At 41.3% G+C, this 20983-nt stretch overlaps 2 protein-coding genes across 3 annotated transcripts in view; both read right to left on the minus strand.

The window, feature by feature from the left end:
* Window positions 1-340: 340 nt before the first annotated feature.
* pros1 (protein S) lies at window positions 341-9350 on the minus strand. Of its 2 annotated transcripts, XM_062381568.1 has the most exons (14): window positions 9194-9350; window positions 8084-8241; window positions 7550-7574; window positions 7368-7451; window positions 7144-7266; window positions 6896-7021; window positions 4715-4843; window positions 4345-4585; window positions 3783-3969; window positions 3495-3659; window positions 3183-3351; window positions 2472-2608; window positions 2158-2386; window positions 341-1457 (listed from the first exon to the last, which is right to left on the minus strand). In XM_062381568.1, exons 1-14 carry the CDS (start codon window positions 9291-9293, stop codon window positions 1270-1272), a joined length of 2061 nt encoding a protein of 686 aa, XP_062237552.1. In that variant the 5' UTR covers window positions 9294-9350; the 3' UTR covers window positions 341-1269. The 2 variants fall into 2 exon arrangements, with proteins under 2 accessions (XP_062237552.1, XP_062237561.1); XM_062381577.1 differs by lacking the exons at window positions 341-1457; window positions 2158-2386 and having other exon boundaries at window positions 2471-2608; window positions 3179-3351.
* A 1625-nt stretch (window positions 9351-10975) lies between these two features.
* rasa3 (RAS p21 protein activator 3) overlaps window positions 10976-20983 on the minus strand; it is a 36466-nt gene continuing 26458 nt past the window's right edge. Inside the window, exons 14-24 of the mRNA XM_062381589.1 lie at window positions 20804-20927; window positions 19936-20042; window positions 19231-19308; window positions 19038-19115; window positions 18767-18840; window positions 16011-16117; window positions 15713-15795; window positions 15400-15608; window positions 15212-15315; window positions 14941-15124; window positions 10976-14605 (exon numbers count right to left, since the gene is read on the minus strand). Coding sequence (XP_062237573.1) covers window positions 14530-14605; window positions 14941-15124; window positions 15212-15315; window positions 15400-15608; window positions 15713-15795; window positions 16011-16117; window positions 18767-18840; window positions 19038-19115; window positions 19231-19308; window positions 19936-20042; window positions 20804-20927 — 1224 coding nt within the window. The 3' untranslated portion in view covers window positions 10976-14529. The remainder of the gene's footprint in view (window positions 14606-14940; window positions 15125-15211; window positions 15316-15399; window positions 15609-15712; window positions 15796-16010; window positions 16118-18766; window positions 18841-19037; window positions 19116-19230; window positions 19309-19935; window positions 20043-20803; window positions 20928-20983) is intronic.

Below are 20983 nucleotides of genomic sequence, written 5' to 3' on the forward strand. Positions count from 1 at the left end.
ATTGCGCATTAGTATCACTTTATTTTAAAACCAGGTACAAATATAAAGTAACTACCTTTAAGTCTGCCCACCATCCTCCATAGTAGGCTGAGAAGCTAATTGACATTAAGTATTGCACCCTGTGAAACTCTCTCCAGATCCTCAATGCCTCATCACTTAAAATCAACCTGTACACAAAGGCTTTTTACCATTAGTTTAATTAGCTGTTTCTGACCTTGGCTAGTTTTTTATTTCTTTTTTTCTTAACTCTATGAAGCGGCCTTGGGTACTTTGAAAGGTGCAATATAAAAAAGACACTTGGGCAGAAATAACACAGTATTAAAATTCAACAGCATCAAAATGAGATTGCTTTGCTCCATTTTTATTTGTTTTATTTTAACAAACAAACAACAATGAACACCTACATTTAAGTTATATATTAAAGATGGCCTGTTTTATATACAAGTCAAATTGTGTACACAGGAGAACGCTGAAGATGAGGACAGAAATAGAAGAACAGCTGAGGTTTTTTACAGCCACAATGAGAGGTGTCTACATCTGGTGACAATAATAGTGGGTTCTGGGAACGATTAAACCATAACACATGTTTCTTAGGGATAATGATTCAATCAAGAAATTGGAGCAGAGTTGGATCGAAAGCCTGGAGGCTCCACTTTCTCCTTTGTGGTTTTCCCCGCCACAACCAACCCAAACAATTGCAGCTGGTTTTCTCCAGATGTCTTCCTCAATGAGACCAAAGTGAAAGAGAATTTAGACATCGTACTATGATTCAACAGCAAGGAGAAAAAAGATGCAGGTGGTCTCACAGCCTGGTCCAATGTGACCATTTGTTTATTCTTCTACACAAACATCACCCATCTCTTGCTCAACACACGGTAAGTGCACTACAGAGCTCAGCTCTATTTCAAAGCCTCTTGGAAAGAATTGAATTCATTGCAACAAAGTGTTATGACTACGTCATCCAGTTTCTGAGTAGGTCACTGGCAAGCCAGCTTTCACTGTGCCTCACTAAGAAAAACAAAAGCACAAGAAAAACTGAACGAAATGCTCCCAGAACAGGAGCAATAATACTGAACTTACCAAAAGCTTAAAATAAACCGATCTGAGAAAGTCGACAAAAATGACTATAACCATCTACCTCTACTTCCTCTTCTTGCCATTTCTCAAACCTCCCTCCCCCGCCATCCCATATATATCTCTCATTCCAAAATGTCCCAGGAGGTGGCCACTGTGGGACGCTGCCCAAAGTGACACTGCAGTTAATTAAGGTCACTTTCTGTGCGGCTGCAGTGGATCATGTTGGATTTCGGGGGGGGAGAAGGGAGGACAGGAATGACTCTTGATACTGTTGTGTTTGCCGAGAGCCTCGTCGAAGTCCAGCTGGCGGCCGTTGACAGAGATGTCCATGCAGCCGTGGTAGAACGCCGTCACAGGGGTGGCAGGTAACGGGACTTCATCTTAGGAGAGAGAGAATGTGACAACAATGAGAGATGGAGGAGAACACAGACCTGACCAAGGTCAAAACATGGTATAATAACAAAAAGTAACAATAAAAGCCAGCGTACATTTCACAATTGGATTTTAATCGTGCCTTGGGATGTATTCCTTGAATATGAAATCTAAAACTCACTCTATTAAGATGTTTTTAAGATGGAACGAGTTGGACTTGACCCTTTACCTCTCAAAGTTAAAGTTAACAAACACCAATGACAACATAACCTACTTGGCAGAGGAAAAAAGTAACCTTGAATGTTCCAGCCCCCCCACCAGGCCAGACTGACATCACTGAATTACTTTGTTTATTCATACAATCAAAAACACATCTATGGGAGTTGTTCGTTCAGGGGAGGAAAAATCAACTTAAGAAAAAGTTTTGGCAATGTGAGTCTTTTAGTGGCTTCATCACTTTGGTCCGGACTGAAATGTCTCAACAACTATTAAATTGATTTATGTAAACTTTGTACAAATGTTCATGTTCTTTTGAACAACTTAATTTAGTGGTATCATCTGCTGAAATCTGTTTAACTGTCCAATATTTGGGTTTTTGAACCGGTATTTGAAACCTCTGCGACAGTTCCCACACGTTGGCCACATTGCACTTTTACAGCTGATATACTTTTTGCTCAAAGTTAACTTGTACTTGTTGCTCTGACGAACCTGGTATCCCACCAATGTATGTACTGATGGGTTTCTGCATGGTGGTATTGAGGCGCTCCAGTGCCACCTGCAGGGCGTCAGATGCCATGTACGTAACCGTTGAGGAGTTGGCTAAGATTTGGATTTCTGTGGGAGTCACGCTCAGCTGCAGTGTCAGCCGCTCAGGGTAACACAACATCAGTGAGTCCAGCTTCGCAACGGAGACACCGTCCAAGAACACTTGCAGGTCCTGGAGAATGGAGGACAATAACATCGCAAAGTTTAACTTAATCTAAACTGATTTCTAGAAAAATTGTCGAACAAAATTAACTCACAGCCTCTCCTTCGCCCTTCGTTACTACAGCGACCGATAAGGGGACTATGTTATTGGAGACAAGAGCAAAGAGGACGCCTGTGCTGCTGGACGGACGTATGTTCAGCTTTATATCCACTTTCCAGCTTCCAGAATCACCTTGTTAAACACACACATACACACAGAGAAACACATTTTAGTTGCATATATTTTGTCAGGTTGGACATTTAGAAAACCAATGTAAATCCCATGATTCTAGCTTTACTTAATTAAAACATGTTTGGATTTTCTCAAAATCACTGGGTTGCAACTCTGAAGAAAGTCTGTCTTCCTAAGGCCAAGATGAGTTCTGTCATAATGTGAAATGATATGGAATATATGAACCTTGCTGGTTCTACATTGCACCTGTGTGGGTCTGTTCTAGAGTCCCGAAAAAGTGAAATAAAATAAAATGTAAAACTAAAAATATTTAATGTAATAATTTCTGCTCAATCCACCAGGACAAACTGGCCAGTTTCTGTGTGGAACATTTTGCTTCTTAATTCATCAATTTTCGTCCCACTCCAAAAAAGAGGCATGTTTGTTTACATCTCTCTTTGAATCAAAGCACTAAGCACAAAATGTAATTTGTTACGCTGCGTCTGCTCAATAATCTTAAGTATTTGGGTGAATCAAATGCAGAGATAAACAATTTTTCCGTAGGGATTAATAATGTATAACTTAACTTACTCACTGTAGTCAATGTTGAACTGTGCCAGTCCTGCCCCAGTGAAGAAAGTCCCTCGTTCCACATACACAAAGCAATGTTTACTCTTCTTCTCCTGGATGACCTCCTTCACCCCAGATGCTCCTTGATTCATCAAGTTCCAGCCCCTGATGCAGCCGTCGAGTCGAGGGTTGATCTGACAGATGGACAGAAACACATAGTGCAGCAGTTTGGGATTTCTGGACTACAGCCCAGTATCTTAGTCAACACTTTATCCAGATTGTTATTTTAGCATCCACCATGTCAGCTGGGTGATTCAGTAGAGTGTGTGTAGCTTACAGGTTTGATGATGTTGTCTGTGCGGTTGGGCAGACAGGCGATGTAGACCTTGGTCTCCAGTTTGCCATTAACTGAAGTAAAGAGACTCTCGGGGCTGTTGATGCTCATCACAGCTTCCTTGCTGATCTTCACACTGATGCTGCTTTCCAGTTCATCCACAGAGATCTGTGTGTTACACATGATACTTTACTCAACACAGTTTGAAACTAGAACGCACAGTTATCACAACACAACTCCACTTTATATCAATTCAGTTTAGTGAATTTGTGAATTATAGCTCTTTCTCACCACATGCCACTGTCCATCATTTATGGCTTTTCCTCCACTGGTGACCTTGAACGTGTGCTGGTTCTTGAACTGGACTTCAATGCGACCGTCCCTCAGCCCCAGCATGAACCATGAGTCCTGGGAGGACTCAGCGTACAGAACAACTCCCTCTGGGTCGAACGTGCGGAAGTCAAACTCTGCTGCAAACCTAACGGCATCAGCAGACAGAAATATCAATTAACACAATATGAATGTAACTGCATCGTCTCTATGAATGCTTTAGCATCTTTTAGCATCAATATTTGTACCAACAATTGTTTAATATTTATGGACATTTGAGTTGGTTTTGTTTTTGTCGACTTCTACTACTACTAATCAACAATCACACTCAAAAGTTCACTCTAAATAAATCCACTTTTAATTAATTGAATTGCAATACCATACAATGACAACTGACATAGACGATGCCTACTGTAATTAATCATAGATCTCAACCATCAAGTAAGGTTTAGGGTAAGGTTAAGGTTAGGTCAAATTAACACGTTGACTTGACTGTGTGTGTGTGTGTGATATATAGACTAACTTTGTGTTCTCTGGCAGACGGAAAAGCAGGTAGATGACAGGCAGGCCTGAGAAATGCTCCCCCAGGTAGAGCATCTCTGAGTGTTTGTGGTCGTACAGGTCCACACAAACAGGGATTTTCTCACAGAACCGTTGATTCTCCACCAAGCGAAAGCCCTGACGACCATCACAGTGACACGCAAAGCTGCCCACTGTGTTTATACACGTGCCGTCACACATGCTCCACTCACACTCGTCTACATCTGCAGCAGTGGGAAAAAAAGAAACATGAACATGCAGTGATGTTAGGCTCAAGTGCCTGTGGCAGCTGGTTGATGGAAGTAATCTTAGACACTAGGTGGTAAAACAGGAGCAATAAAATGAAGTCTCACCGCTGCAGGTTTTGGAAGAGAAGTTGTATTTAAATCCCGGCGGACACTGGCACTCATATATCCCAGGCGTGTTGACACATTTAGCCGGTTTTCCACAGATACTGGGATATATGAGGCACTCGTTGATATCTGGAAAACAGTGACAATGGACAAATTGTCTCAAGAGAATTTGTACTATGGTGGATCAGACCATATATATCATCAAGCTGCATTTTGACAGCTTTCTTTTCATGCAGATTTAAGACACCTGCATATTGTTGGAAAAGTGACATGAGCATTGTCCCATAATGGAGTGCAGAGACTGTTCCGGGATCGAGGAAGCTGCTGAATATTATCACTTTCTACTTCAGATGATTGTTATCCATCAGGAAATATCATCGGTGAAACATCTGATTGGTCCCTGGGTCATAAAGAACTATCTTCAGTGAGGAAAAACAAAGAGTACTGCAATACATAGTCCAGCCCCACAGAGGCCAGATCTCACCGCATAACAAGACACATGAAGAGACACTGAGGCAATAGGATTTAGGTTTTCAGTTTTTGCTGCTTACGACTTCATTCCCTGGTTTTCTGCTGTGTGTGATTGTCCCCATTCACACAACAAATGCTAAATGCTGCTAACACTTACCGCCAGAAAATAAATCTCTACTCTTACTCTTCAGCATTTTAGTTGGAGCTGTTTGTTTGTATTATTTTCTGTAACTGAGTAACCGACTACAAATAGACAACCTTATTCCTGTTTACACGCACACTCTGGGTATGTGTATAGTCTTGTGAAATGGGTTTTCAGGTGTTCTTCAAGTTTACCAATCTCTCCCAAATACGCCTAAACACCTGAGCTCCAGCGTCTTATCCATAACAAGACCTGGCATTTTTTAGGGACAGGTTCCACCACTTAGACCCTGTCAGATGGTTTCAAATTGAAATGTGTCGGCCCACCACTCGGCCTTTGGGAACAGTCTTGCTACTCTACCTGTTCGTCCAAATCTGACCCCTGATGTTTCGGCCTTTGCTTAGGATCACAAACGTTCTTAGCCTTTGCAATAACCTCCCACGCTCAGCCAGCTACCTCTGCCATGTGGTCATGTTTGAACTCTTGTCATCACGCTCACATGACTGGATGTGAACTCTGAGTAGCAAACTGGTTGGATATAATCACCTCATCAGAACCCGGGACATTTTCTGTATTGATTTGTTCAATCTGGTCAGAGTTCCTGTGTGAACGACTAAATACTTAGTTTGATTTGTTTGTGCACAACCCTCTTCATGGTCTTGTGTCTCTTAAATCCTATCAAAAAAATAGGAGAAAGGTAAATTGACCGAATTGACTCAGTCTATGTTTGTCAAGACTTTGAACTCCATGAGCATTTGATCCACTCGAAGACAAACACTGACTGAACATAAAAGAGGGCAGATAGGTTGGGTTGTAACAGCTCCTAGAAATGAGACTGGTAAAAAAAAAAAGGGCCAATCTTTTCAGATGTTAAAAGTTTTTCAAATTCAGTTCCAAAAGAGGACAAATCTGGTCAGCTTTTAAAGAAATAACAAATACTCCGGGCCCCGAGGACGACAGCTGGGAGAGCAGTTTTGTTATGAAGTGCGCAGGGTTCCACCGTCCAGATAATTACATTTAAAAAACAAAACTTATTAAAAAGAATAATACACTGTACAGAAACATATGTTTTCTCAGCTGCTTAGTCAGACTAAATGTTCCTCTTCCATGTGGACAGTACCACAGCTGGATGTCTTTATATATGTGACATAAGCCACTAATACACACACATAGATAGGATACATGGACTTTGCATATGGGCTGATACCAGGTACCGATCAAATACCAATGCATTTAAAGAAATGGCAACTTCTTTAAAGTACTTTAACAGCTTTATGTTACCTTGTTGCTGTTTTACTTGTGAGACATTTAGCATGAAATATCTAAAAAAGCCTCTTCTGGCTAATGCTACTCTACCGGAAACCACTTCTTGTTCTCCAATCTAAGATCAGGATTCACCAGTGTCAGCACAGAGCAACAGTTAGAAAGACAAAGTGAGTTCCAGAAAAAGAATACAGCAGTTGTATGTGCTTTTAAGACTTGGTGTTGTCAGGCATTTCCGATGCCGCTATCTGTATCAGAATCTATATCTCTGATTCAACTTTAACATGAACACAATGAAGTCTTACCCTCGCAGTAGATTTTGTCATTGATGAGGTAGCCCTCTTCACACATGCAGTAGAAACTGCCGGGGACGTTGTAACATTTTTGATTACATCCTGCTGGAAATTCAGGATCTGAACACTCATCGATGTCTGTCAACACATCACACAGAAAAATGTCTCAGCATTTCAAACAGCGAAATATATCAGTCTTAGGTCCAATTCTAAGAAAAACCACAGGATGGTTATGCTAGAAATGTTGAATCAGGTCTCACCGTCCTCACAGCGAACCCCCTTCCAGCCGGGCTTACACACACATGTGAAGGTGGCCTGGCCGTCCTTGCAGTCCACTGTACCCTCCTTGTAGCATGGAAACGGTGTGCACTGGTTACTGATCTCTGAAACAAACAGTTTAAGTCACTAACCCAGAGGTTTGTCATTGAAAATATTTCACTTCTGAAACAGATAGTAATTTGTGATCCTCGGCAAAGCCCCTCACCGTTCACACAGGTGCGGAGGTCAGATGGGATGGAAGAGTCCGAGTTGTGGTTGTTGATGCCGACACGGTGTGAACCAAGACACACTGCAACAGAGAGTGGTGTTCACTGGGATAGGCTAGTAAAGTCAAAACTAATTTATATCACAATATCTTGAAGTAGACAGTAAACCCAGAAAACTTACCAACATATTTGGGATAGAAGTATTCCTGCGGGAAAAAAATTGAGATTTAACAAATATTCACTTCTGACAAAAAAATAAACAAACGAGAGAATCGGGGACGAGAGGGTGAGAAGACACAGTCTTCTACGAATCAGTGAATCAGTCCAAATTAAAGCAGCATCACCATTTCAAGTTGACTGTTTCTAGATTTCACTGTTCGAAAAGTTGTTTTTAAGATATAGCATCTGATCTAAAGCTGAAATGATTAATCAATTGAAAAAAGACTGTTAGATATTGAAGTAAATTCTTATTAAATTCACTTCTGCCTTCTCACTGGCTTTGAAAAAACCTATTTGATAGTAGATGGACTATGTTTCTAATGTTTAATATGTATGTCAGAAAAAATAATAAAGAATTTGAGGAGGCTAGCTCGTGAGAAATTTGGCCATTGCTTTCTGAACTGCTTATAAAGGAATGTAGTGAACGATTATCTTTCTTGTTATGTGTTGAAAATCAATCAGATGCATTTCATGATCCGACCAAGGCACTGGTTACCGTCTCCGGCTTGTTCTCAAAGATCTCCCTGGCCTCCTCCTTGTTGCACAGCTCCTCGATGCACTCCCTCTCCATGTTGCCCTTCTTGCTCTCCTCAAACAGAGAGTTGGCTCTCCGGTGCCTCCTCAGGAACTGGGAGGCTGAGGTCTGGCTCAGGACTGGGAAATAACATAGACACACAAACACACTCAATTAAACGTAATGTGTGAAGAATAAAATAACAGCAATAATTATAATCGATAAATGGATGGACCATTGTGAAAGCACAGTGAGGAGGTGTAACACATAACTGATCCATCTCAGATGTATAACATGTTTTGCTGTTTATCAAGTGTTTGTCATTCTCTGCTCATAAAGCAGAGTTTAAAAACCACAACCTCAGTCTTCGGACTTAAAAGCAGTGGTGGTCAAATAATTCCTTTTGAGATGCAGTCGAGCAGAAGTAGAAAGTTGCATTAATGCCAATAATAATGTAAACCAAGGTCAGAGTAAATGCACTGAGTTACTAAATGCACTGAGTTACTTCTTATGTGATATTATCGTGATAATTATCGATATCGACTAATATGAACATTGTGGACATATTTTCCAGCCCCAGTACTAATTCATCCATCTATCTATTGCAATTTAAAGTCAGACATGGACCTTTTAGACATAAGGCTAACAACAACATCAGGTCTAAACCTATCACAGATTACTCTCCTCTCACTTGTGTGATTAATTCATTATAACAACACATGATCCCAGCAGGAATGTCAGTGCTGTGTTTCCTGCTGACAGATTCGAGCTGATGTGGCTGAAGTGGACACAACCTAAATTCCACTTCTATGAAACGGCCTGACTGATACAAAATACTGAAAATAACAGGGCCATTGCGAAACCGTTATTTCCCAGAAATGACCTGGTTCTGTTGTCACGAGCGGCTCGTGTTGTTCAGAGGTCCGTGAGCAGAAGTCACGACACTTTCTCTGGTGTTCGTCCAAAGTTCTACACTCTGTGCTTCTAAAGAAAAAGCTGCGGGTTTCTAACCGGGAGACTGAGCCTCGCGCCGGTTCCCCCCAGGTACGTGTGGGTTCATCGTGTAAACCGTGAAATGTCCGAAACACTTACATCGATGGGCATCGACGAGCGTCACGAGAAACACGAGACAGGCCAAGGTTTCCCCGAGAGGACGTTTCTTCCTCCTCCACATAGTCGAGCCGTTCTTCATGCCAGGCCTCGTCTGGCTCTGAGCTCCTGTGACTACAGAGAGAGAGAGGGAGGGAGAGCGAGATAGAGATAGAGAGAGAGAGAGAGAGAGAGAGAGAGAGGGAGAGTGAGAGAGAGAGAGAGAGAGAGAGAGGGAGGGAGGGAGGGGGAGAAAGAGAGGGGGGGAGAGAGAGCTAGAGAGAGAAAACAACAAAACTTAATTCTTCCCGAAAGTGTTTTCATGGAGAGAGAGAGAGAGAGAGAGAGTGAGAGAGAGAGACGAGGAGGGGGGGTGGGGTGATGGTAGGCTGCCAGGAGATAGGGGGAGAGAGAGAGCGCTGCAATCACACACACATTGTTTACTCAGATCTGTCCATCAACCTTTCTGTCTGTTTGTCTATCTATCTATCTATCTATCTATCTATCTATCTATCTATCTATCTATCTATCTATCTATCTATCTATCTATCATCAATCCATCCATCCATCCATCTATCTTTCTATCTATCTATCCATCCATTTATCTATATACATCTATAAGCCTAACCACTGAAACTGTATCGCTCATCTGAACCCTGCAGATCCATGACTAACTCTAACCTTGACTTAACTATAGTCCTGATCTTCACACCAACATTAACCTCACACCTGACGTTTAGCCTCATTGGGACCATGAGGTCTACTGGTCCTGACCAAGCCAGTGTTTCTGCTTGAAAAGGTCCTGGGACACACAAACCCCCACACACACACGAAGAGACACCCTCACATACAAACACACAGGTCAGCGGCTCAGGTCACAATGGCCGACATACAGCCTCACGATCTGCAGCCAACCCTCATGCTGTCAGGATAATGAGCCGCTGCTATGCGACGCACAACAAAAGGGATGTTGCTGCTCTCTGGTCGAATATAATGTTAAAAATGGTTTTGTGTTTCCCAGAAGTGTCTTCACTTTAAATTGGAGTTAAATCAACTTCCCTGCATCTGCTGGACCACACATGAAGACACCAGTGAGGTCAGCTCATGGCCGGAGTGAGGAAAATGAGACCCTGGGTGCAGACATACACAAATCCCCCCCCCCCCCCCCCCCCCCCACACACACACACACCCCACCACCCCACAGAAGGCTTCGTCCACATAACTGAGTCTTTTCAAACTGTTTCAGGCGCATCGCAAGTCTGAAAATGAGAGTAGTATAGTCAACAGGTGTAAAACGGAAACCCTGATTCATACAATTATTCATACACATTTGTTCATATCTGGTGACTACCACTAATCTTTTACCTTAATCATTCTTCCAGAACAGCAAATACTTGAAGAACAAAGGAGAAGATGTAATTAAAACTGGGAGAAGGATTTTAATAATACGTGAAAATGTCTGAGAAATTTGACTCATCACAACATGCATTTTAAAATCAGCTGATTCACTGTAGATGATAGACAATAGCTAAAAAACAATGACTGGACAACACTGGAAATAATTTAAAAGGCATTTGTTTGATTGCAAGTGACTTTTAAAATACAGATGAAAGTAATAACAATTATTAAATGTCTGTTCCATGTCGATATCTAATTAAAAGACACCAGGAAAGAGCACATCCATGTGTGTCCCCTTTATTCTTCCTGCCACATCATATTGTCATGTTTGCTGTGAAAAACATCTGGATTCAAACAACCTAAAGAACAAATGACACAGACTCCATGTTTGCATTAATATCGGTTTCATTTAGTTATTCAGGAAAAAAAAAAACACATCACATTTTCACCATTCACTCAGCTGCTTTATGTACACAAATAACAGGCTTACTTTAATACTTTTAAAATATTTGTACAAAATACACTGTTCTCCCTTTATGATAATCACGTGTTTCTCCGAAGAGGCATTTTTTGCTGCGAGAGGTCAGCAGGTGCGCTGTTAATTTGTGGTGATGGGGGGGTGGGGGGTGTTTGATAATATTATTGCATGCTGAAACACAATTATTGCATAATTCATTCGTGTATAGGCTGCAGGGGGGAAAGGGGGAGTTTGTATTACTGTAACTGCCGTTACCTCCCCCCATCACCAGGTCCACTGATGTTTCTGGGAAGGTTTTGGCAAAGGAGAAACTGAAAAACAAAAAGATAATAAATATGGTTTCCAGTTTGGGGACGAGAGACAGGAGTGTTTTTGCTGTGTTTCATGTTTTGGGATAATAAATTGGCAAATGTGTCTCAAAAAGGATCAGTGGTTCTATACAAGGAGAAAGAGGAGAAACTTCATATGAGAACAGGGCGACTAGAGAGTCTTTAGTCAAAGTACAGGCAGTGATTTTTTGTATTTTTTTAAGTGGGATGCTGCCTTTCCTGACCTGTAACACTGGGTTCATTCAATTGGCAATACAACCCGTCTTGTCAGTCACACACACACACACAAAACACACACACACACCTCAGTCATTGAATTCAGACGCACAGCAAGATTCCTGTATGACAAGACAAAGATAGAAAACAGAGTCGAACAATCTCTCCTCTCCTGCACGCAAGATCCACATATTCGACAAGGAAAAAAAGATGTCCTCTGAATAACCGCTGTCCATTTTGAAAACAGTTATAGGTTCTGAAATATATAAAAAAAAACATGTCTAAACAATGATATATTTTTTTGTTCGTTTTTTTTTCTCAAAAATAATTTTAGAAAAGTGATGACTGGCACTGTTTGAGGGGGATCTGGTGACCACCAGAGCACCCAGCGAGGCTACACAACCATTTTTGGGGAAAATACAAAAATTCTATTCAGTGGTTCGTGGTCACCTGGTCGCACACTGCGGAGGCCACCGTCCCCGTGTGGCTACGACTAAACTTCACATGCACAGGTTTTGGCGAGAGAGTGAGTGCTGATGAACGTTGGGAGCCAAAAGAGAGAGGCGGTTGCCTTTGGGTGGGGGGGGGAGGCGTCGAACTACACAACACGGCCGGGTTAACGACAAAAAATCCTGTACCTTCAACAAAATCCTGACCGGTGAGATTCACAGCGGGCAGTTTCTCAGAGGAGTGCACATAAATGGGTTCCAAAAAAAGTAAGATGGAGCTAAGTCACTAGAACAGAAAGAACATCATCAGGCAGCCAACTGGGCAACACAACCAGGAACACACCATCCTTTTCACAAGCATAACTGGAGACTGGTTATAACGTTAGTACATGTAATAATTAGGATCGAAGCTAAGAACCCAGCATCACAGCGCATGAGCCGGACTCACACAGATTCTGCTTTGTGTTACGCTTGAAGGGATCGTTTGTTTTCGTTTTTTCTCTTACGCAGAGTTTAACACACACCTGCCTTCATCATGTCTGTATGCTGCTTGACATGTTGACTGCTGATCTTGTTTGCTGGATGTTAGGGACTTGGAAATGTTCTCAATACATATCCTGTAATAGTTACTCATTTATTCTTATTTCAGGGTTAGGGTAGTTGGGAAAAGAGGCTACAGCCCAAAGGCCCCAGATCTACAGTGGCCCAGAGGCTCCTCATGCATGTTGCAGTTTGTTAATATTCAGAAATGTTTCTCTTATTCTGCTTTAAATTTTGTGGAGGATTGGGAAATAACCAAAAATTGAACCCATTACACTTTGGTGCAGCTTTAAATCAGGGTGTGGATCAAGACATTTGTGTTTTTACTTTTTTTAACACTGTGTTTAACACATTGTCATCGATTTCTCAAAAACAAATTTTCTTTTAAGAGTGTACGAAATTCGGTGCAGATCCCAAAAAATAAATAAATCTGGATCTCGTCAAATAAAATGTGGTTTCATAAAGGGATCGTTTGGCCTTGGCAGAGATTTGCATTTTACCTGTGTAATTCTAGTTGAATTTATAGATTCCTGACAGAAACAGGAACATTATATAAAATCTAAGGGCATAATTAGCTGTAGAGTTGTTGTATGTAATATGAATATACAGAGCCAATGGGTGTATATTATGAACACATTGTTATTTCAGTTGAAATTGTGGTTACATGGTACATTTTACTAAATAAAGGTGTGCTAGTGCACAAATTCACAAACTGTAGGAGTTGCCCACAACACTGTTTGAAATTTTTTTGAACTTGGATACAATCTAATGTCTTCATTTAAAGATGGAGATGAAATAATCTTCCATCCAGGATATTTATCTTTACTCAAAAGTGAAGTTGCGCCTTCTTAACACGCTTCAATCAGCATACAGAGATAGAAAAAGACATCTGTGAGTTTGTCAGACTCAGTGTAGGCAGAAATAATAAAAACTTTAACTTAAATATACAAGCTATTTGTTTAAGCCAGGTACTGGTTACACAGGGCACAACTAAGAGTGTAACCACAACAGAACAAGACTCCAAACGTGAACTCTTCAACCTGTGCACCCGTTAGCACGTTGATGATAAGGGTTTTAAAAAGTGAGGGGTAAAACTGCCTGTGGGGTGATTTTCTCATGGCAAACGTCAAGCTGTTTTCGGGCCATGCTTGGTCCTGGTAATCCCTTCTTGTGTTCTCTCGACCTTCGCAGCCTTCCTGAGGAGGTTGGGGACAAAACATAACGAAAACAATAAAACGCCCCACAGAGGGTTCAAAACACGGTCCTTTCCTTCTAGAGTTTGGTCTGTCAGACGTGAAATACAACGGAACATTTCAAACAACCTTTAAAAACAAATCAAACAGATAAAATAAGCTTTTTGAAAGTGTGCTGCGAGGCTTGTTCATCCTCAGATCTGGAGACGATTAAAGTGCGTGTCGCTCACTGTCAGAACTGTCCAGTGAAAACGTTTGTTCTCTCGTCACATCAGGGAGAGGAGACTCAAACAGACTCGTGGTGTGATTATCTTCGTCAGACGTATCCACACCTGCTCCTCTCTTTCTGTCCTTACTGATCTGAGGTCTGTTTCTCCGAACCTGGTGTGATGCACCACGAGGTACTGCAGAAAAAAATGTCCATCTACACAGCTCGTTCAGTCTGCCAGTGGGTTTTAAACCTCTTATTTTCTTAAACTTGGACAAATTGGTACACCAGGTGACACAGGTCTCCGATCCAGCTCATTGTCTACTACTGGAAACGTCATTTAAAAAAAGAGAAATATTAATTCACGGATAACAATATGAGATAAATTACCTCACCTTCTTCTTTAGTAAAACATAAAGATTTAAAACTCAATGCTAGACCCAGAGCAGTGTTCAGATGGATTTTTTTTTGCAGAAGTGAAAAATATGCTGGTTCTGGGCATCATGGAAACAGTCTACAGGACCATGGCTAGATGGAGTAGGTGGAGCTCTCAGACTGCTGGCGGATGTAGCACTGAAAACTCTTGTCTCCAATCGGGTGCTCTCTGTGGAAGCAAAGAGAAAGACGGTGGCAGGAGGTTAGAGAATCGTCTCATGAGACGGAATAGAGCATACATTTGATATAAGTCGAGATTCCTGTTTAAAGAACAGAGCTGGAGGACTGGAGGGAAAATCCAGCTCACAGTTTAAGTTATTTAAAATGTTAGAATTGCTTCGATCAATCTCAAACATCCTTTGCACACGTTAAATGAATAACACTGTACCATAGCACCACCTGCAGGGCGCTCTGTGTTGATATTACAGTTAGAAATCTCCCATTTCCCCAACAGTTGTCAGCCACCAATGCATTAAATACAGTATAGTACATTAAACCACGTACTGGCTGCCGATCTTTGTCTTCTTGAACTTGTCCCGTTTGTACTTGGTGTGCTGCTGCTCCAAAGTCTGCACGGCTGAGACGATCAGCTTCAGGGTTTTGTAGGTCTCCTGCGGGCAGTCGATAACAAAGCTGGAGTACTCCTCCTGTTCGGGCCCGTCGTACACTGACTTACTGCCACAGGCCTCTGCGGGGGGAGACCAGGCGGCAGAGTCAGGGACAGTGTGCAAATGATCACAGGAGATAAACACGGGACACATGAAATCCTGCACACCTTGCATCTTGATCAGTTTGGTCATGTACGTGCTGAACAGGGAGTAAATCCTCTCAGTCTCTCTGTCTCCGTCCACGTCCAGCTGAATGTTTGCCGGGAGGCCGCTGAAAACGCAGGCAAATGGAAAAGATTAGGGAGAGACATGGGAGAGAAGGTGATGCTGGATCGATCTGGACGAGTTCACGAACCCGGTGCATGGCGTACATCCCGGGGCTGTGTCCGCTGAGACCTTGCAGCAGAGCCAGTGGCCGTTGAGGTAGGCTGAGGGATGGTAGGTGCTCAGGCGCTTGCGGTTGCACTGGCTGACTTTAGTCAGGATGTCGATCCAGTCGCGCGCCTCCACACAGTTGTTGGCCTGGATGTAGAGGGCTCGCTCTGGCTGAATGACCTGGAACATCTGGAGGAGGGAGAGCGGAAAGGAGAAGTAAGCGAGGGAATCTAGATACATGTGGGACAGATTTTGGACAAATATTAAAGGCTATAAAGTTTGTGAGGTCCTACATTTTTCATTTTAAAAGACTCCTCCTCCAGCCGCTCTACCGCCAGGATGTTTTCTATGGGAATGCTGCACAGAGCGCACTCACCTGAAGGGAAGAGATACACATCAGACATGAGAGAGAAAAACAGGCTGTTTTCACACATGTCTGGCAAATGGGGTCCAGACATTTTCTGGAGTTGGCCTCCCACAGATGTAGAACTCAGAATGAGATTTTTCTTGGGGTCTTGCAGGAAAAGTGTTGCAGAATGTCCAGATCAACTAATTCTGACAATTGAGATTGTGAGAAACTTTGAATCGTACCTTTCGTCTTGTGGTAGGTGAACTCGTGGTTCGTGAGGCGAAACCATCTCTTTTTGAAGTTCTTCATCCCAAACCTGTTTCTCCCCTGTGCTCTCTTTATCATAAATCTGTGGGGTAAATGGATGAGAGAGAAAAATACACACTATAAACCTTGACATATTTTGATATTTCACTAAGTTTAAATATCTCTGGCAAAATACATCTTTTACACATGTGCAATATGTAAATGTTTACATGTGCCCTTTGTTCTGGTTAAAGGAATCGAGTACAGTCAGTATCATTCCAGTTGCATGCTGTCAGTTCTTTGGATTCATCTCTGCTGAATATTTAAAAAAAACTTCAGTACAGCACTCATAGATTTAAAAGTCTATGGGTTTAAAAAGGAGACATGTCGGCAGATTAAAGGTACCAGAGGTGTTTTTACATATTTTAACTAATCACCTATAATTTGTTTAAATCAAGAACTTGCAGATACTTGAGATAGTAAATCAATAACACTATTTACAGTGTGTGTCATGTATTTTGTATGTTATATTAGCATGTCATGTGGTTATGCAGTTGTCGACAGGAATTGTGTGTTGTGGTGTTAATGGGATTAATGACCCTTTGAGTGTTGGCAATTCTTTTAGATGCGAAAATATAAAGAAATATTAAACTGAGAAGTTCCTAATTGAAAGTTAATCAGCAACTATTTATAAATGATTAAGACTTTCTCCATTTTTCTGTTAAAAAAATTGCCAAAAATATTTGTTATTGTGTTTGATCTTCTCGGTCTAAAGGAACTGCTTCTTCCCTGTGTTTATTTTCATTGTAAACTAAGTACCTAGTCTTTTTGACGTGGCAATCTCAGATATACATGCGCCACTTTTTTCCCGTAAAAATGCATTGATTGATCCAGAAAAAGACAGCGGATTCCTTGATAATGAAAATGACTGTATATTAATGTTATGTTCTTATTTACTTCTTTTAAATCTCTCGGTTTGCAGAGCTTGACAACTTGCAGCATCTTAATGATAAATAAATGTATAAATAAAAAAAATGGTGACTGTCAACTAAGGAGGATTAGCTGTATAAAGGAAGCTTCAAATCTCTGTAAGTTCATTTTAAGACTCTGATGAAATATGTGGGATGGGATGTGAGATGTATTTGTTATTAAAACATATAAAACCACCGACATGGTCCTTTAAAGCTTAGTAAACGCCGAGATGTCTTAGTTTTTAAGTTTGAGGGCCACATAATACATGGAATTCAAGGTACCAGGGTTATAAACACTAACACTCCACAGGGAAAACCGTTCTCATATTTCACTACTGAGCCCAAAAAAAGAAAAAACGTGCTGGTTTCACATCTGCCATGACGCCTGGCGCTGTGCTGGGGTCTCTAATGTGTCTGGTTGGGATATGGTCACAGTCTGCACAGGAGGTGTTGAGGGTCAGGGTGCGGGCAGATATGAAATCTAAGAAATGTTTGCACAGTAACCAACCCCTGCTGCCGCTGTCACACCAAGCATGTGTGGCGTGGCGAGGGGCGAGAAGGACAATCAGCGTGAGAGTCACCTCCTAAGTAAGCAGGCATAAAGGGGAACACTTTACTTTATACCAGTAGTGAGGCGCAGTCTACAGCCACAGTGTCACGGTTCAAGTTGCTTTAACACAGGCCAGATATAAAGTAAAGTGCAGCAGCGTCTACGGCAGGGAGGGGAAGTTGGTGGGGGAGAAAATGGCCGCCTCGGTTTGGATGGGGGGGTCACGGTGCACATACAGGAGGGGGGCGGGGTCACAAGGGCAAAGCCTTTATACAGAGAAGCTCTTACCTGCCCTTTGTGCCTTTTGACCCTTTCCCATCAACCCTCTTTATTGTGAGTTTTACACTCCTACGCCCGGTAGCAGAAACAAAAGAGGGGTGGGGGGGTGTTGATGAGCGAGGCCCCGGCACAACCACCAACAACTGGAAACTCTCCGAAATTTTTACTTTTGAATACTGTCAAAATAAAAGCCCTTATTTGCTTTCTGAATAACAGTTTGGTGTAGTGATTGATACCACTCTCACTCTCTTGTCTGCTCAGTGTGAGGCTACAGTCATCAGCTGGTTAGCGTAGCATTAAGACAAAGGAAACATGCAGCCTGGCTTCATCTGAGGTAAACGTAATCTGCTAACCAGCACCAGAAAACCTAATGTGAACGGGAAACTAGTAACTTCCTCAAATCCCTAATGCGTCTGAAATAGTCTGAAGCTGAAGACATCCTTCCTATTACGAGATTACATCCAGTATTTGTAGCAAAACAGAATAAAAATAGTGTATATCTCCTTTACAAGTGGCATACGCTGCAAAGGATTGTCAATAAAATGACACAGGCAAGTAAAAAGATAAAATAAAATAAAGTAAAAAATAAAGGAGGCACAACTTGAGCAGCTGATCACAGACCTGTAGTGTTATATATTTACTCTACAGATGTGAGAGGTATCAATCTTCTCATTTTACTCTCCCAGGAAAGTAACAGTTTACCAAAATGTTAAAGTATTCGGTAAAGTGCAGCCGTAGAAATCAACTCAGCTGTTTTTTCTGAGAGAACGTCATTAGCAGTCAAATTAAGTGACTAATGATGTGGTATAAGCCACAGTTTTATCAGGATTACAAAACCAAGTCATTTGAAATAAATTCTCTATTTGGTTTGGGGTGCTTCTGGATTTGTGGTCCGTTTTTCTACTGGTATTTCTTTTACTTGTATTAGTTTGACAGTAAGTCGGCTGCTCACCCCTCTTTGAGCATGATGGGTGTTTCAATGCTCTTCTGATCCCATTTGCCAGAAGTGGAGATCAGGTCCAGGAACTTGAGAGGGAAGAGAAGGATTTTATTTGTCTGTTTGTTCACTCTCACATGAAACCTTAGTCGGATCTTTGGCCAAAATAGTTCAAATAATTTAACCCCTCGGTGGGAGTTAATCTAGATTCACTAGATGCGCAAGACAAAAATAACATTTGAGCAAGATGTATTGAAAGCAACAAGGTAGGAAGCCAAACACTCACATTCTTAACAGAGTCCGCATATTTCTGCTCGTTGAAGTAGTCGTAAAACGCAGCCATGTAAGACTCTTTGAAGTTGGCCTTAACAGGATGAAAAGACACATCAGTGTAAAGGTTAAGATAAAAAAAAACAATGGGTCCGAGTCAGATAACATTACTGAAAATAGGAAAATACACTTTGAGAGGAGAAACTCACAGATTTAGACTTTGCGAGACTTCCCAGGGTCTGGATCGTCTTGGAGATGAGGGTCAGGGTTCGTGAGGTGGCGATATCCTGGGGACAAAACAAACATGAAATAAACAAAGGTTAACGATAGAAAAAGAAATCTAAGAAAGATATATTGCTATCAATTAAGGTTATATATAAAAACAACAAATTGTGTTTCCATGGTCAAGAATGATCTTTGAATTTAAGCTTTTAATCCATGTGAATTAGAAAAATGTTTAACCTGAACAATATATCACAAATCACAAATATTTTGTGACGACAATACAAGCTCCACCTGCTAAGGAAGATCATGTGACACATGAAGCTACTGTTTCCAAGTCATTTCAATGTTCTTAAAAAACACCTCCTATTTTCAGAGTAATATATACTTGTATATATTTAAGGATGAAGACACTTTATCCGTCAAAACAGCAGGTCCACAATCACATACACATAAAAACAATCATAAGAAAATGTTCAACTACGGCGTATGACTAGGAAGCCAATAACAAAAACCAATATTGTAAAACAACCACAAGTGTTATGTACTTATCAGTCTACACACAAGCTAAAGTGATACTGTGGCTGTGAACTAGGTGGCTTCTGTAATTTACTTTGTTTGTTTTACAGGCACATAATCTAAAAACACATCTCTGATAGCATTAACTCCAAGTGTTCATCATTCCGACTCACTGGATGGTGCGGCCGTAGATGGAACAAGTTGGGGGAGAGGATGGCTGGAGCAAAGAAACGCAGGAAAATGAAACTGCTCACTGCTGTGTATCGTACATCCTGGTCGACTGGAGAGCAGAACAACACAAAACAGGGTGAGCTGATTAATACTATACCTAAAATGTTACATATAGTCATTCTGGGGGAAATGCTTTGTCTGAATAAGAAAGTAAATTACTTTTTTACTGTAGCCTTTACTGGGAAAAATACAAACCTAATTTGTGAATAAGGATGATATAGAATATGTTTGCTGTTCACATGTGAAATATTTAAATTACTAATTACCTTTGAGAAACTCTTGGATATATTAAAAAGTTCTCTATCTGAATCTTTCTCATGATTGGGGAGTTATTTTAAATATCTGCATAAATAGGTTATTTAAACGCATTTAAAAACACTAAATTATAAACATAAATTTTGTATTCCTTTATATGTATTACAAGAAGAAGATTTTTTTGTCTTGTAATCAAATTTGGTGTGGGACAGGTTTTATTTTTAAGACACATTTTTATAATATTTCAGAGCTTGTGCCTCCTGTGACTGCAGTGCTATGTGATGGCCAACAGGAGGCAGTGCAGTATATGATAATGGGTCTTCATAGACACAGGCATGATAAGTGTGCAGGAGGCTTAAGTGGTTTCAGGTTTGACACAAAGAGCTGAGCACAAACAGAAAGAAAAAACATGTGATCCTGAGTGAACAGAAAAAAAAATGTCCTTGGACATCTCGCACATCCTGTTCTTTATTGTCTGTTTCCTGTTTGTTATTAGTCGCTTTCTTTCTTTCTTTCTTCTTCCCTCTCTGGTATTTTGTTCAGAGGGCAAGTTACCTTGGAAACGAGTGGCAGCGGACTCTCTCAGAGAAAAGAAGATGTCGCACATGACGGTGGGACAGCGAACGCCAGAGGTGGTGATGACGTTAAAGATGCGGTCGACATACTGACGAAGGTTTTCCTGAGGAGAGAGAGAGCAGGGCGGAGGACGTGTCACACAACACGCCAATGATCAAC

The sequence above is a fragment of the Platichthys flesus genome, chromosome 1, assembly GCF_949316205.1.
Source record: "Platichthys flesus chromosome 1, fPlaFle2.1, whole genome shotgun sequence".
NCBI classification, from domain to species: Eukaryota; Metazoa; Chordata; class Actinopteri; order Pleuronectiformes; family Pleuronectidae; genus Platichthys; species Platichthys flesus.

Bases quoted from the DNA above. Each gene is read 5' to 3' on its own strand.
- pros1 (XM_062381568.1), bottom strand. From the start codon at position 9,293: ATGAAGAACGGCTCGACTATGTGGAGGAGGAAGAAACGTCCTCTCGGG. The intron at 4,586-4,714 runs GTGAGACTTCAT...CCACTGCTGCAG, and splicing joins CTCTTCCAAAACCTGCAGCG to ATGTAGACGAGTGTGAGTGG. The intron at 3,660-3,782 runs GTGAGAAAGAGC...TGTAACACACAG, and splicing joins ATGATGGACAGTGGCATGTG to ATCTCTGTGGATGAACTGGA.